General features: G+C 40.4%; 1 protein-coding gene across 1 annotated transcript in view; it reads left to right on the top strand.

Annotated features, from left to right (window-relative positions):
• Nucleotides 1–5,444: 5,444 nt before the first annotated feature.
• Nucleotides 5,445–17,230, top strand: part of LOC308262270 (SLAIN motif-containing protein 2-like) — a gene marked incomplete at both ends in the record, with an annotated part of 34,712 nt that continues 22,926 nt past the window's right edge. The window contains 3 exons of the mRNA XM_080694740.1: nt 5,445–5,500; nt 7,759–7,850; nt 9,707–9,778. Of these exons, the coding sequence (XP_080550866.1) occupies nt 5,445–5,500; nt 7,759–7,850; nt 9,707–9,778 (220 nt within the window). The remainder of the gene's footprint in view (nt 5,501–7,758; nt 7,851–9,706; nt 9,779–17,230) is intronic.

Below are 17,230 nucleotides of genomic sequence, written 5' to 3'. Positions count from 1 at the left end.
CCCAGGTTATACCTCAAAATTAATTTTAACCTATGAAGTATAAGATCTTTAGGATAAATGTGGATAAAAAAAAATCAGAAAATCTGTTTTCCAACTTTAGTTCTGCCAGTCCTAAATAAAGCCCCAGCCTAGGTCAAGTTTCAGTTCAAAGTCAAGACTAAAGGGGATGAAGCTCTAATTTCTCAGTCTTTAAAATAAAGAGAACAATTCATCGCTTGAAGCTTGTAAAATTTTTTCTTAAATAACTACTAGGGCTAGATATAGAATGTCCCATGAAAAAGTTTATGTATTGATGTTCAGAAATGATGCAATCTCATCAATGGCTAAATCCATTTTATTTTATTTTTTGCCACCTTGCCCTGAGCTGCACAGATATAACACCACTTGACATGGACTGAACCCATGAAATCTCCAGAACCATGAGCAAATCAATTTTTCTTCCTCTAAGTTGTTTGGTCAGGTATTTTGGATTATATCAGTAAGAATGCTGACTGAAATACTAACATACATGCACATGGCCCACACCCAATATAAGTAATAAATAATTACAAAGTGAGCAACAGAAGCGCCTTCACTCAAGTGCCTTCATGTATGTAAGTGTGTGTGTGTGTGTGTGTGTGTGTGTGTGTGTGTTGCGCATGCGTGTGTGTGTGTGTGTGTGTGTGTGTGTGTGACACAAGGCCTCAAGGCACTGCTCCTAATCCTGTGTAATCATTCAATTAGAAAAGGTTTTCAGAACCCATGACAGCTACTCTTTGTTAGGAACATAGACAAAACATGGCTAAGTACCTACCATGCTCCAAGTCACTCCAGTGTAATTTCTCCTATATTTGGGGGAGATGAAATGCCAGAGGAGTCATATCTTTCTCCCCCTAGCTGTCCATGATTTAATCAAGCACCTTCTGCTAGAAAGGTGGTTAAAAGTCACCATCATAAAAAGAATCATTAACCCAGCCCAATTAACTGACAACCTTCCTGAAGCGTCGAGACTATATAACCCAGGAGATATACAGAGATCTTTTCCAACTAATGCTGATTGTTTGAGAATGCAAGTGGGTAGTGACTTTGTTCTAAGAATTTTTTTTACTTTCCAATGAATGGCTATTTTCCTGGAACTGGTCATGTCAAATTGTCTCCATCATGTCAGAAGATATCATCATGAAAATAGCAATATGAAATCTCCCAGGTCCATTCAATACATAGGTTAGCCTGGGTTGTGGACCTCACCCTGAGGGTGATCCTCTATCAGGTGGTCTCAGGTTTCATATTCTTAGGTGGAAACTGCTCAGTCTTAGCCTGCTTTTTCAAGGATTCATCTGACCAGAATCACCATCTAGAGGCCTGTTAGCAAGAGGGACTGTTAAAACCAGCCATGACCTTGAAAAAATGCAGCAAGTCAAATGCCGTTCTTTCCCAGTGTTCAGAGTCATATTGAACACTGATCCCTTTTTTATTATGTACAGAGCCATTTCAAAATGAAATGCTTTCCGGTGACCTTGCTCACCATCGGGTAAGCGTTCCACTGCAGGTTGCTTTATTCTGGTGAGAGGGATTATTCCTTGCTTCACAGACAAAAATAGCCTAGCCACCCGGACGAGCGAGCTGTTAGAGATACCAGGGGCTCCATCCACTGGAGTCAGGCAGACACCTAGAGTGCTCACCTTGCTCCCTGTCCATTGAAAAACACGAGTACTTTCAATGGAGGAAACAAAGGGAGGTGAATTTGTCCCAGGAGCTGAAATAGACTGGGCCATTCCCAATCTGTGAACTTCAAAGAGAACTGCAGCAGCACAGGAAATGGGTTGGAGTTCAGTCATTTCATTTTGCCCCCTCTGGGACTATCATAGGTCTCTCTGTTATCTGTGACATGAAAGATTAGCCTGTGCTTTCATTACCAACCACTTTCCTCATCTGGATTTTTGAAGTCCTTATCTTTGGCTTGCCACACCTTACATGACCCCCCCCCTCTTTTCATACCAGCAATGGAAGGAAGTTAGATTATATTTTTGCCATTCATTCTTCCGTTTCCTTTCATGAATATATCTTTGAGTGTCTGTTCTATGCCTGGCACCATGTTGCTATGTTAGGTGGGAATACACTGGACTTAATTTAGCTGAAATATCAAAGAATATCTTATTGGCCTATATTATACCAAGCTCTGGGCAGCCTCATAGACCCTAAAAATGACACATTATCCTCCTCATATGATTTCTACAGGGAAGCAGGAATAAGGAGGTTAGTGAGGAAGTAAAAAAATGAATTGTATTCTGAAATGTTTGTGCACGATTGTCAGGAATTCTGGAGCTATCCTCAGACATCCCTTTCTGAATTCCTCCTTGACCAAGGAGATGGGGAGGTGGCTGTGGCTAATGTTATAAAGTCCTATTATTACAATCATGATGCTGCCCCTCTCAGGAGAAGGACTGAGAACAGAGCAATGAAAAACCCCAAGCCCATCTGCTTGGTTTCTGTACATGCAGGCCAAAGCTCAGGGACTGTGCATTCTCATTTTAGATTTGATCAGTGAAAGCTGGCTAACCAGTTTTTGAATTTTTAGTGGATTAGAAATAGCAAATAAGCACACTTCAATGCTTACAGGAAAATGACAGCTGTCAGCCACACAGGCAGACTGGAAGGGAGAATAAAAACCATGAGACATTGGCACAAGACCTACAGAAATAGAGCAGATTGTGGTGCAGGCAATTTGAACATGTCTTTAAAATGTTATGACTGTTTGTCTGTCCTTCCTTCCTTCCTTTCTTCTTTCTTTCCTTTCTTCTCCTGTGATTGAAAGGAACCCAGCATTCTTCTCTGAGATACACCCCCAGCCTGATTTTATTTATTTTTTTAAATTTTGAAACAAGGTCTAAGTTGCTGCTGCTGGTCTTAACCCTGTGATCCTCCTGTTTCAGCTTCCCAAGTACTAGGATTATAGGTGTGTGCCACCACACCCAGCTGTTATAGGTAGTTTTCTAGTTTAACTGATCAGGTGCCTATGTTTCACAGGCCAGTTGATATGACCAACATATTTTAGAAAGATTTCCATAGAGTGGTCATGATTGAAAAAGAATGATTAATGAAGTGGTTCTCAACCAGGGAACAACTTTGTCTTCTGGGGACAAACAGTAATATTTGGAGACATTTTTGGTTGTCTTGACTGGTTGTGGTAGTGGGGTTAGGAGTGCCGGTGGCATCTTGGGTTTAGATGTTAAGGATATGTAGGACATCTTAAAATGCACAGGAGACGTCCCCACAACAGAATACTTGGCCCCCAATATGACAGTACCAAAGGAAACTCTGATTAATGGAAAATAATTAGATTAATTGAAAAATTCACTAACACAGCCCATCTCAGTCCCCTTGGATGCAGGAGAAGAAAACATCCCTGCCTCTTCTCTTTCAAATACTTTAGACCTGTCAAGGCCCCTCTGATCTTATTTGATCTTTACAATAACCTATGAGATAGTGGAAAGGGAGAACAAAACTCCCACTTTAGAGACAGGAGAACAGAGAAACAGGAGGCTAAACAGTGTTTGCAGTTATAAATAGATGTCATAAATGCCCTGACACCCTGTCTTGTGCTGGTTCCTTGAAACTACTTTCCTTGAGTTATACTTATGTCTAGAACCAAAAGGAAGAATCAAAATGGTACCAGTTGCTGATATATGTCAAACTTAATTCTAGTAAAAAGAAGATGCAGGTTCAGGTACAGAGGTTCCTTTGCTTGTTTGTTCATTCTTTCTACAAAGAGTGATTGAGTTATTAGCCCATGCTAGCCACTATTCTAGGTGCTGATGCATAGCAAAGAGCAAAGTAGGTATTTCATCTCGAGACACAGGAGCATCAGATGTTTCTCATACGTGGATGCTAGACACTGTGTGGTTATTCTGGATAATATTCGCCAACAACCACATTGAAGCCTAATAAAACCCCAAACCAACTGCCCATGTTCCATACACCTTCTATCCACCTACACCGATGACTTCTAAGGAATGTATGTGTGTGATTGATGCACGTAGCTTTTCTTCTGCCCCTGGTGATTTTCTTCTTTTTTTTCTCCTATCACCCCTCAAATTTGTACTTTTCCTTTGAGGTCCGGGATAAACACTCCCTAATAATTGAATTAGTAGTCTTATGCAAGCCCTTATGTTATTTTTTACAAAATTCAGTATAATGTTAATTATAGTGTACGTTAAATCAATTTGCTTGTGTGTCAGTCTCTTGTCATTAGACTGAGTACCTTGAGGGAGTTAATGGTTGTGCTGGAGCCTTCCATTTTCCCTTTCCAATTCCATTCTCTATCTTCTTTACCCTGCTCTGTGACCCGTTGAGCCCCCTTTCCCTGTGGCTCTCAATGGGAATTTGTCAATGGGAAGTTAGAGAAAGTAGAACAGTGGGGTTTGCCCTCCTTGTCTCCCTCCCTGGTAGGTCATCCTCAGTAGGCAGCATCTCCCACCGGTGGCCTTCTTCATCCTGGTCTCTCTAGGTTACTACATTGATCTTTCTCCCTTGCTCATTTAAGGCAGAGGGTGGTCACAGCTCCCAGCTGTTGTAATCTCTTGGGTAATCTGCCCCATCTCTCATGACATTACCTAAATCTAGTGCATGCATTGGCAATGACCTCTTTTGGAAACTCTCCTCAAATTACAAAATTTAACCGCACTTTCTCTTTCCTTTTATAATAATCTTACTCCTTTTACCATTCCAGTGTCTGACAAAGCCCTGGCCCAAATAAAATGCTCTGTAAATGTTTGTTGAAAGTGTAAATGAATGAATACAGATGTTACAATCAAATTTTAATCAGTCTTAGAGTTTTTTTGTTTGTCCAAAAAAAGCTGCTTTCATCAAAGGCTCCCATTTCCTCAGAAGAAATAAATTATTTTTCGAACTGCACTAGACACAGCACCACTTATTAGCATTACTGTTCTTTGTCATTTTATACTTTACCGAAAACAGAAATACGGTGACGTCTAGACTTCCCCCTAGAGCATCCAACGGTTCTTTTGAATTCTTCATCACTAACCTCAAACACAAAAGAAAATCAAAGCAGGAAACTTCGGTCCTAACCAAGCCTGGGTCAGAAAACTTGCACCTCTGAGGATACATATAATGACAGTTGGGTAGACAAGAAAGGGAGAAAATAAATTCAACAAGACTCTCACATTTCAGCAAAAGTTTCCTCCCACAGTGAATATGACACATTAAATGAACGTCAGCCTCAAAGACCTTCTTTTGGAGTCTCACTGGTAGCTGTGTTTTCTAAGTTAGCAACTCCCTGCTGTTAATGTGAAAATTGGTTTTGACTTAATTTGGCAACGAAGAAACACATTATTATTATTATATTCTTGGTTGCCGTTACTGTCCACAGTGAACACTTTTCCATGCTGCCTGTGACTTCAGAGTTAACAGTAATAACGGCTAATAACCACTTATAAGATTTTGCGATGGATGACAAGGGTCCTATGCAGAAAAATGAATGTCTTTGTGACAAAGTTATTAGGTAGGCATGAGTCCTGTCATTTCACGTAGGGCACAGCTGAGCCTGGGGAAGGCTAGCTGCAGAGGTAAACCTTGATTACGAGCATGCCGACTTAGAAGTCACACACTGGAATGGCCCTTTCTCTCGTCACTAGCCTCTCACGCCTCTTACCAGAGAAAGACATGTGGAGACAGAGGAGCTTCTGAAATTTCAATCCACCATATATATATTCATTTGGTGTTGAAGTTTTTGACTCATCACAGTCTGTCCAGAGAGATCACAAGGCTTAGCTCTGAGAAGGGTTTTGGGATGATGCCAAGGGAGAAGGCAAAGAGAAGAAGAAAGAAAGCAAAGCAATTGCACCATTTCCCAAAGGTAAAGTGGGTTCTTCGTGGTAACAAAATGCCATTTCCATTTCTCTTAATAGTCTAAGAGGCTTTCCCACCAGGGAGAGAAAGCTCAAGGCTCATGCAAACTTGACTGTCTCTTTAAATGTTACCCTGCGCCTAATATATTACAAAGAAACTACAATGCAGAGCAGATGGAACAGCAAAAAGCAGATGCAGAGCTGGAGTCTAAATAGAGATGAACAATTCTTCAGTTAACAATAAGAAAATAAGGCGGCAGCACAGGCAACAAGGGAAAGCAGCAGTTTGCATGGGAGAAAAGTTACTGGAAAATGTGTGCGTTATCACAACTAAAGAAGCACGGAGATTATTTCATGGTGTTTGAAAGAACATTCCCTTATGTCTTCCTGGGGGCATAAAACAGGCTCTGTGGAATACTCACGACGGAAGCAACTGAAAATCTGAAGATGCTAAGGCCTTGAGAGGTAAAATCATTGGAAATATACTACCCAAGTATAGACTTCAAGAATAGAGCTTGGCTGCGATAAGCATTTTCCATATTAGTAGGGAGTGTTCAAATAATTTTAGCTAGAATCAGACAAATAAGAGATGTTATTTCTCCTGATAATCTCCCCTTATTTCATTAATTTTGATTTATGGAGATTTTCAAACAGGAAAGGAAGGAGAGCCCCATGAACCCATATTCCCGATGCCCACTTTCAACAACCATGAATGTCTGCAACCCTTGTTTCATCTCATATTCTGTCTCCACTTGTTTTTCTTAATGTTTTAATTCAGTCTTGATGAAATGCCCTTTCTTAGTTTTCCTGTTTGTACAATGTGCCTCCTTCTAGAGCTGTTGTTTAGAAGAAAAGTTGTTAAGTGTTCAACACAAAACCCTGCAGAGTGGAAGTATGCAGTAACTGTTGACTGTAATTCTTTCTCTTCCTTTTTCTTTTCTTCCCCTCTTCCCTTCCATTTCTCTCTTTTGTTCTTTCTTTTCAATACTGGGGATGGGATGCTGGGCCTTGTACATGCTATATAGTGCTTTAGCATGGAACTACTTCCCCAGTACCTTTTTTTTTTCTTAATTTTTGTCTTGAGACCAGGTCTCACTAAGTTGCCCAGGTTGGCCTTCCCCTGGAGATTCTTCTGCCTCAGTCTCTTGAGTAGCTGTGATTACTGGCATGTGCCATTGTGCCTGGCTAAGTGCAGTTCTTATCTATGAACACATAAAAGCAGTAATAGAGGATATGGAAAGATTACACTTTCATTGTCAAATGTACACGGAGAAGAAAACTAGGACAGGAAAAAGTAGGGATCTGGCATTGTCTTAAGTATTGGATATAAGGAAACGTGCAACTCTTCAGACCCAGTTTACTGAAGGTAAATAATAGGATACTGGTCAGAGGCACAGACACATGTATCCCAGAAAAAAAGAAATCTATTAGGAAGTCAATGTCTGTTTACAGGCAGGCTTTTTATTCAAAGCATTGCTCTTAAGCCACCAAAAGATGGAAAGAAAGCACAACAAATTTCAGAAAAGACATTGCTGCTAGCTTCTAGAAAGGAAAGTGTCCCATGGCGAAGGCATAGTAATTACAGGAGGAAGATTCTAGCAAACACAGAGAGGAGCATATGTGGAGATACAATTAAAGACTGTTATATGTAAAACTGCATATGCTTAGGAGATGCTGAATAACCACCCCTGCTCCAATACAAGCAGCACCAGAGACGTGGAGGCCAGGCAGGTGGGCATGCCTGCCAGGCAGGGGAGATGCGAATGATGTCAGAGGTTGAGGCTCTGACAGTCAACACATACACAGTCCTCAAAAGGCCCCTAGCAACTGTAAAGGCACTGATCACTCTTCCCTTATGCCAGGAAGAGATGGTTTTAATCATGTAATTTGAGACTTCCTTTACTTTGTGAAGGCTGCAGCCATATTCTACTGCCATTGAAATAGTGCTGCATTCTGCTGCTTCTAAACATAAGTTCCAGTTTTATTTTCAGCCTCAAGTCCAACGTATGTTGCTTCTTAAGAACACCTGCAAAACTCGATCTTCTAGTTAGCGCTCTAGAAGTTACATGGTTCCTGGGTACCTCCCCTGTGGCTTTTGTTCTATGAGCACCGCTAACTACCCTTTGGGTGTCTGTGTGATACACACAGTGGTTCATCCACCTCTGCTTCCTCTCCTTCCCAAGTTTCACTAAAAGATATTCTCAAATCCTGGACTTCCAGCCATCTATTACAAAAAGCATGTTCTCATATTCCCTTTAAGGACACAAATAAGCATGTATTGGAATAATCTTTTTCTGTTTTTAAAGCCAAAAAGGGAAGACAAAATTATTACAGAAACGTTCTGTGAGTTCTGGGAACCTGCCATCAAGTCATCAAGATACTTTGAGCTGATTCTTTCCTGAAGCTGGTTAGCATAACCACTAGAGTGAAAAATAATATTGCTGGAATACACAGGAGAGTGAAATGGATGAAGGTGGGAGGTGGGGGAAAGAGAAAAAAATGCAGTAAATTTCATAGAGTGAGAACTGGGGTATCTGGGAGGGTGCCATGACATCTGCAGTATCTTAGGAATGCTCTCAGAGGCCGTGGAAAATGACATTGACATTTCCCTCAGCAGCTGCGGTTGGAGAATTGATAGAGGAGTGGCAGGGAGCTACTGTGGACCTGTTGGCATAGCAAGCTGAGGGCTTGAGGCATGACTGTCCTCTGCAGAAAGAGAAGGACCACCAGGAGAGTAAGGTTAATTCTGAAAGTATCTTCCTATGATCTTGTCTCTATTGCTTCTCATCTGGCCACTGAGAGTTGTTTTGTCATCCTGCAAAGCACAGGGCTCAGGTGATGATGCTTGGTTACTTTCAATGGTGATGATCTGAGGGATTGCGATTACACTGCAGGAGGTATTTTCATTAGGAGAACATCCTGTGTCCACTTGTCTCACCACTATCAACACCACTAAGCTTGCTAAGTATCCCCAACTCACCTTAAGACTTGTGCATCTTCAAAACATCTACAATGGGCTAATCGATTAGGACATGGGCAGACATCTCCAGGTGGCTAAGTTGGAAAGCAATATCTTAAGGAGATATTGTCTTTAATTATGGGCATTTGACATCTTTACATCAGTTTTATGAGATATTAAGTGCATTTTCACTAGATATCTGTTGAAGCCATATGGCAGCCTTGAGCATGTAGAATGAAAGGGACATCATGAAGCATTATTTATTTATTTGTTTATTTATTTATCTATTCATTAATTTAGAATGGAAAGACTTGCTATTGAGGGCACTTTACAAGTTGAGGCTGAAAATTTAGGAGTCTGGGTAGTAGAGGAGACATTCTTTATGTATCATTGCAGGTTGAACACAGGGCAGAGGAGTCCAAAGAGCAGAGAAAAGAAATCCAGAACCATTTCTTATTCCAAGAGGAATTCTTGGAATGTGTCATTGTTTTCACCCACTAAAAGAGCTGGAACAAGATTCCTTCGCTTTGACTTTACTCAGTCATGTTATTTAATATTATTTTTTTATTTTAATTTAATTTTTTGTGGTTCTGGGAATTGAAACCCGGGGAATTCTACCTCTGAGCTACAGCCCCAACTCTACTTTTTATTCTTTGTTTTGAAATAGGGTCTCTCTAATCTGCGGAGGGCCTTACTAAGTTGCTGAGGCTGACTGGCCACGAACCTGTGATTCTCTTGTCTCAGCTTCCCAAGTACTGGGATTACAAACATATGCTTGTAATTCTGGATCAGTATTATTTTTTAAATGTCATGGATTAGACTCATAGCATGCTCAAGAACATTTAAGTGATCCACGAATGAGTATCAGGGACCCTGTGATTCTCCTAAATTCTGTATGTAGGAATCTTCCTGAAGGCAGGGGTCTACAGTGTTCATGAGAATATGAGCTTTGTAACTGGAAAAAACGGTGAAGGTGGGGAGTGCTAAGGAGCATTGACCTCCATATTCAAGCCTGTAAGTCATCCTGCAATGTAAAACACTATAGTTCCTTGAATTCAGTTAACGCCCTTGAGAACGAGTGATCAAAGACAAAAGATAAGTGTTGGTGAGGATGTGGAGAAGAGAGAAATCTGGTACACTGTGGGTGAGGATGTAAATTAGTACAGACATAATAGAGAACAGTATGGAGGCTGTCTAAGAATAAGACATAAAACTACCGAATGATCTGGCAGTCCCACCTCTGGGCAGATGCTCAAAGGATATGGAATGCTGTCCCATGTTCATTGAAGCACTATGCAGTCAAGATATGGGATCAGTGCCGGGCATGGTGGCGCATGCTTGTAATCCCAGCATTCGGGAGGCTGAGACGGGAGGATCGCAGTTCACAGACAGCCTCAGCTACTTAGTGAGGCCCTCCGTAACTTAGTGAGATCCTGTTTCAAAATAAAGAATAAAAAATAGGGCAGGGGGTGTAGCTCAGAGGTTGAATGCCCCCGGGTTCCATCCCTAGACCGCCCCCCCCCAAAAAAAATATATATGGAATCAACCCATGTGTCCATCGGTGGGTGGGTTGATAAAGAAATGTGGTGTAAAAAAAAGGTGTAAAAAGAAGAAAATCTGCCAGGCGTGGTTGTACATACTTGTAATTCCAGTACTTAGGAGACTGAGATGGGAGGATCACAGGTTCAAAGCCAGCCTCTGCAATTTAGCAAGGCTCTTAGCAACCTAGTGAGACTCTATTTCCCATTAAGAAATAAAATGGGGCTGAGGGTGTATCTTGGAGGTAGAATCCCTCTGGGTTTAATCCACAGTACCAAAAAAAAAAAAAAAAAAAAAAAAAGGAAAGAAGGAAATTCTGTCATGTGTGGTAACATGGATGAACTGGGAAGAATTAGGTTAAATGAAATAAGACAGGCACAGGCACAGGCACAGAAAGACAAATACTGCATTATTTCTTTTATATTTAGAACCTAAAAAAGTCAAACTCATAGAGGCAGAGAGTAGAAAGCAGCAGAGGGTTGGGAGTAGGGCCTTGGGGGATATTATTGGATGTGTACATTTCAGTTAGAGAGGAGGACCAACGAGATCTGTTATGTATCATGGTGATCATAGTAAACAAGGATATATTGCATACTTGAAAATTGCTAAGAATGTAGACTTTAATACTTGCACTGTAAAGAAATTGATTTGTGAGGTAATGTGCATACATAAATTGGCTTGATTTAGTCATTCTACCATGTATACAGATATAAAAACATCATGTGTGTATCATAAGTATACATAATTTATGTGTGTAAAATTAAGCCCCCAAAGCAAGAGACCATAGAGCTGCAAGGCTACATAAAATGAAAGACACGGATGTGAGCAGTCGACTTCTCCCTCCTTACCCGGTCTTTCAGAGTAAAAGGCAATCTCCTATTCATTCTGAAGAAGGCAAATAAGTAGTTGCACAAACACCAAGGCATTCTTTGAGTCTTTACAATGCTATGGTTCTTAGAAAAAAATTCTTTTTTACTATCTGTAAGATCAAAGACTATCTCAAAGAAATGTCACTTGGAGGATAAATGAAGCAGTTAAAAAATGTGAGGCTCGGAGCAAGAGCAAGCCAGCGCGCCTGCTCCTGTCATCGCTAAGCTGCGCTACTCGGCGGAGTCAGCTCCAGGTAGGGGCGTGGCCTCGGCAGCACCGGGACAGAGTGGGTTTGCCAGCAAAGGAGACCAGACAAGATGGTGAAGATTCCTGGCACAGACAAACACTAATTTGTCTTTCCAATACATATTTCTTCCTTAAACTTAGTATCCAGTTTGAAAGCCATTATGACATCTTACAATTTGCAAGCTTTTCCCTTAATTATATATAAATATATATACAAATATATATATACATATATTTAAATATATTATATGTTTCCCCCAAATTCACAGGTTTACAGTTTAAAGAATCAAACTGTTCTAAAATATATATGTGTATATATATACATATACATATATATGTATAAAAACCTTATAAAACTGTGTGTGTGTGTGTGTGTGTGTGTGTGTGTGTGTGTAAAATACTAGCCAGGCATGGTTGCACATGCCTGTAATTCCAATACCTGGAGGCAAAGACAAGAGGATTGTAGGTTCAAAGTCAGCCTCAGCAACTTAGGTCCAAGTAACCTAGTGAGATCTGTTTCGAAATAAAATAGGGATGGGGATATAGCTTGGGGGTAAAACACCTTGAGTTCAAGCCCCAAAATAAAACAGAATTTTTTGCACTATCCCCCTTCTCTTTCCCTAACCTGATTCTTTTGCTATCTTCTTCCATATCTCTGGATGATAGGCTTACAACACTATGTCTAAAAAACCTGACGTCCCACTGTGGATGGAGAGTACTTATCTGTTTCCTCCCTCCATCCTGCTCCCATTTCCCCATCCCCCTTCATCTGAATACATTTTATTTAGTCATTATTCAGTACATGGAGTAAGCTAGCATCCCGATTCTTTCCCTGCCCAAGTGTTATTTTCCTGAAAGATAACGATGATCTTGTATTTAATTTGTTTGGCTTTCTAAATACTTATCACCAAAGCAGCCCTGAACTCTTCTCCAGTTGTCTTAGTTTCCTCTGAAAATGTTTCATACTTTAGATGCTCTGTCAGTTTTGTCCTCCCAAGAAGTCTTGAAGTCTAGAGGACTTGGGAATCTGATGGTTCATCAACCTTCCTGGCAACCTTTCTTTTTAGGTCAGATCTTTTTATCAGGAGTCTGCTAATGTATTTTCCACGGATTCATTGTCTTCTAGCCCCCCAAATTTTCTACTGTCATCTTTCCTTTTGTCTTCTGTGCCTTGATGGCTTTGTGGCTTTTCACATTTTTCTTTGCTGTTGTTTATTTTTTTTTTCCAGTAGGGATCAAATGTAGAACTGTGCATCCAATCTGCTTTTGCTGTTTTTGAGAGTGTTTTAGAAATCAATATCACAGAAAGCCAGGCAAATACTTTAAGTAGGCATTTTATCAACAGCTGTTTATAAAACAATAACCAGCACAGGCTTATCTGTAATGTCTAGGTTAAGAAAATGAGGCCCATTCGGCCCCAAGGAAGCCATTTGCTAGACTGACACAGATATTGAATGCCACATGTCCTGCCTCCTCCCCCATTTCCACTTAACCTTCCTCATTCGGGGCCTCTGCCGAGGATTACCTCCTTGGTAGTCTATAGCTGTTTTCAAGTCCCAAATACCTGGGAATTGCCTCAGTCAATCAATACCTTTTGTCATGCTCTATTACAGCTGATCAATATGGACAAGGATGCAATGAGGTGGAAGCAAGATGTTTTATTCAATCAAGTTTTTGGTCTCTTTTATCGATCCCAGCACTTTAGTAGTGTTTATAAAACTTCTATATACCCCTCATCTAATTTGTTTTATTCCAGCTAGCAAGGAGTGTTTGCATAAACACCTGCACTTCCCTCCTTCTATTGTTTCAGGCTGAATCCATCTGCATGTACACATCAGGAGCCTAGACTCCTTCTTGCCCTATTTGTGTGAACCTGGGTAAGTCACCTGCCCCGCAAGCATCTCGCATCTATGCAATGGACTTGTTAAGGCTTAAGACTCACGTTCTATGGGTCAGTTTTGCTCAGTAGACATATTTATATTTAGTGTGGCTGACACAATAAATAAAATTTTTATTTCTTTTTGAGAATGTGATTGCTTTTAGTGTGAAGGGGAAGGGGAAAGCACACTTTGGTTTTCTGCAGTAAGAGCTATTTCTTATAGCATCATGGCTAGGCAGCTACACAGGTTTCTATGAACTGTCTGCCCCCTGAGTGTATTTTAGTTTTCCTTACACGATGGCTAGATGCTCTCTTCTATTCTCTCTAGCACTAAACTCTTTCGAGTTTACAGACCCTACAAATAACATTAGCCAAAGTAACAAGAATCCTGAGAGTAGAAGAGGTAGACTGGCTGGGTAACCATCTAAAAAGAGGAGGAAAATGTTATAGAACAAAGTGACCTCCCTTCCTCTCCGTCTAGATGTCTGTGTACTTTTCTTTGATCAGAAGCAACTGGTCCTCTTTCTGCATGTCTGAATAGACACAAATGCAGGCAGTGTGGTTACCATTTCTTTTCTTTCTCCTGACTCACCCTCTGACACAGTCACACTGTGAATTATCATGAGGGCTGATGGCATTGAGTTCTCATTCCTCTAAGTGTTTATTTAGATTACAATTTCATGCTGTAAACGTAGCACATTGAATGGTAACATTCCTCATTTTTATTTGAGCTTTTCTTTAGGGAGTTAGGGAGTCACAGATCACATTGTGTGCTAATCTTCAGGAATTTTCAGGGCTTGACCATTAAAGAGCAAATTGATGGCACAGCTGTAAGCTACTCTGGCCTACCCATCTCTTCTGGACATCCTTGACCATTTCCTAGTTCACACGCTTGATTCTATGACCCAAAAGACAATAGTGAAGTATATCCTGAACTACATCAAGAAAGAACACACAGCCACTGAACAGATCAAACAAGCATTAAGAAGAGATAAAATAGCCTGATGTGGTGGTTTCTGTAATCTCAGTAGTTGGGGGGCTGAGACAGATCACAAGTTCCAGATCAGCTCATTGTAACTTAGCCAGACCCTGTTTTAAGATAAAACATAAAAAAGGTTAGGGGTGTGTGGTGCTGGAAGTTGAGCCCAGCCTCACAAAAACAAGAAGAGATAAAATACTTGTACCATAAGAAGGCCAAAGAATTATTGCATCAGTTGATATAATTATTGCATAAGTGAAGGCCACAGAGGACTCAAGTTTAAACTGAATGCAGCAAGGATAAGTTATTCTCTTTCTTCTTAGTCTGGGAGTCCATGACTCAGAGTTGGAATTCAGGGAACTGCATGAGTTCAAGGAAGGAATGTGAGATAGAGGAGCATCCTTCTTTTTCTTTCTTTCTTTCTTTCTTTCTTTCTCTTTTTTTTTTTTTTTTTTTTGCGAGCACCTTTTATATGTCACACGCATAGTAGCAGCTTTTTTTTTTTTTTTTGTGGCACTCTGGGCTATACTCCCAAACCTATTTTATACTTTATTTGGAATCAGGGTCTCACTAAGTTGCCGAGAGCCTCACTAAGTAGCAGAGGCTGGCTTTGAGCCTCCTGTTTCAGCCTCCCAAGCACTGGGATTATAAGCGTGCGCCACCATGCCCAGCTTAGTAGCAGCTTTTATAAATATGACTTCACTAAATTTTATTTTAGGGAAAGGACCGGTGATAATTATAATTGGACAAAGTAGGTACTCAGCCAATCAGCTGGAGAGAGTTAAGGAGACCAGGAAAGTGAAACCTTCCAGGATGGCCCTGCGAGGAGATCCAATATACCAGGTGATAATTATTATGAAACAGGTTGCTAATTCACAGCCTCCAGTGAATGGGATGGGCTAATTCAGTCCAGTGAACATTCAGAATCCCTGTCTCCAACAAAGAACCCTAACAGGTAATTCTGGTCCATAGATAATAAACTAGAGGACCTGCCTCAACCCATATGACCTGTGCAGATAGACTGAGCAGTCTGCAAATAGGCATCGTCCTGGAGGAGGAAGAATTGCCATAGGAGGTCACAGTAAAAGAGACACAAACAAGGGCTGGATCCATGGGATGGACAGGCTGCAGCATGGTCACTATTTGCCTGTGTCCAACGTTGTGTGCTGGTATTGGATATATGCCGTCTCACTCCTCAGCACTCAACAATAGTGAAGGTTTATTTGGTGCCTACTAATTTCCAGGCTGATGAAATTTTGTTTGATTTTGACCCCCATAGCATAGGGCAGGTATTACGTTTTCTGCTTTACAGTGAGGAAGTAGCTCAGGAGGGTGAATTTGCAAATGACCCTGTAGGTATGTTAACAGTATTGCATGAGATGAACCTATGGTCCCATTTTAAGTAAAAGTATGTAAAGGGAAATAAAACAGGAGAATTTGGCTATAGACCATATAAGCACAAAAGGAAAATAGTTCTTTGGTTGCTCCTGGAGGTTTCTTGCACATGACACTGGCAATTTTCTAGAAATGATGCTTTTGATGGGAAGACAGAAAAATACATCAAGAATGCATATGTATTCTATCCACATTCATAATCGCTTTTTGGTTTGGTTCATTGTGAAATATCAGACAGATAATATGAAATGTAATCTTAATAACAAGAATAATAAATGCCTATGTATCTATCACTAGATTATAATTCAGGAAATCATACACAAGCCCTTTTGGGATTTCATTGTCTATACTTTATTTATTTATTTATTTTACTTTTTGTAGGAGTAGGGTTGAACCCGGGGGGGGGCATTCTACCTCCAAGCTACACCCCTAGCCCCATTTTATTCTTTATTATGAAAGAAGGTCTCACTAAGTTGCAGAGGGCCTCACAAGTTGCTGAGGCTATCTGTGAACCTGTGATCCTTCTGTTTCAGCCTCCCAAGATTATGAGCGTGTGCCACCACACCTAGCTCTATGCCCCCCTTTATTTTTTTTACATATTTTTATTTTTTTATTTTTTGGTGGTACTGGGATTCCTGGAAACCCTTCTATCTCCGGGCTACACTCCCGGATCTATTTTTATACTTTTTTACTTGGAAACAAGGTCTCTTATGCCAGCGCGGCTGGCTTCGAACCTGCGCGATCCTCCTGTCTCCGCCTCCCAAGCAGGGGGATTACAAGCATGCGCCACCACGCCCGGCATCTATGCCCCCTTTAAATGTAGCAAAGTTTTAACATTTACTTTCTCTTCTTTACAGTTTGCATAAGAATTTCAAGATAAGGATTACATTTTTCTGTTTGTGAACTTCCTTTAACTTTATAAAGCAGAACGATACTGTGTGACCCATGATTAGCTCATTGGCTCTACATTATCCATGTAGATACCCACAGAGATATGATCTACTTATTTTCCTTCTGAATAGGCCATTATATAAAGATAACACAATTGATTTATCCATTCCAGGTCAAAGGATAATGGGGTAATTTCTAGTTTTTCTGCTATTACATTGAAGCTGCTATGAATATTCTCGTGCGTATCTCTTGGTATACAAATTATTCTCTAGCCTGCGTTTCTTTAGGCTAGAAGCTCCAAAATGGTGTTGAATTGATGTGGTAAATGTATCCTTATTTTGTTCCTAATTTTAAAAGAGATTTAAACTATTTTTCATCATTGAGTATGATGTTTGCCATATGTTTTTTGTAGATATACTTTATTAGATTAAGAAAGCTCCATTCTTCTTCTAATTTGCTAGGAATTTTTTTTATCATGAATAGTTGAAAAATCTTATTGAACTACTTCTGGTATTTATTGAGATGACACATGGTTTTCTCCTTTAGAAAGCTGATAAAATGAGTTACACTAACCAGTTTTCTTTGTGTGTGTGTGTGTGTGGGGCACTGGGAATTGAAACCAGGGG

Source organism: Muscardinus avellanarius (assembly GCF_963383645.1).
Source record: "Muscardinus avellanarius genome assembly, chromosome: 4".
Lineage (NCBI taxonomy): Eukaryota > Metazoa > Chordata > Mammalia > Rodentia > Gliridae > Muscardinus > Muscardinus avellanarius.
Note: the sequence above shows the minus strand (reverse complement) of the source record. Positions and strands in the feature narration are given on the sequence as shown.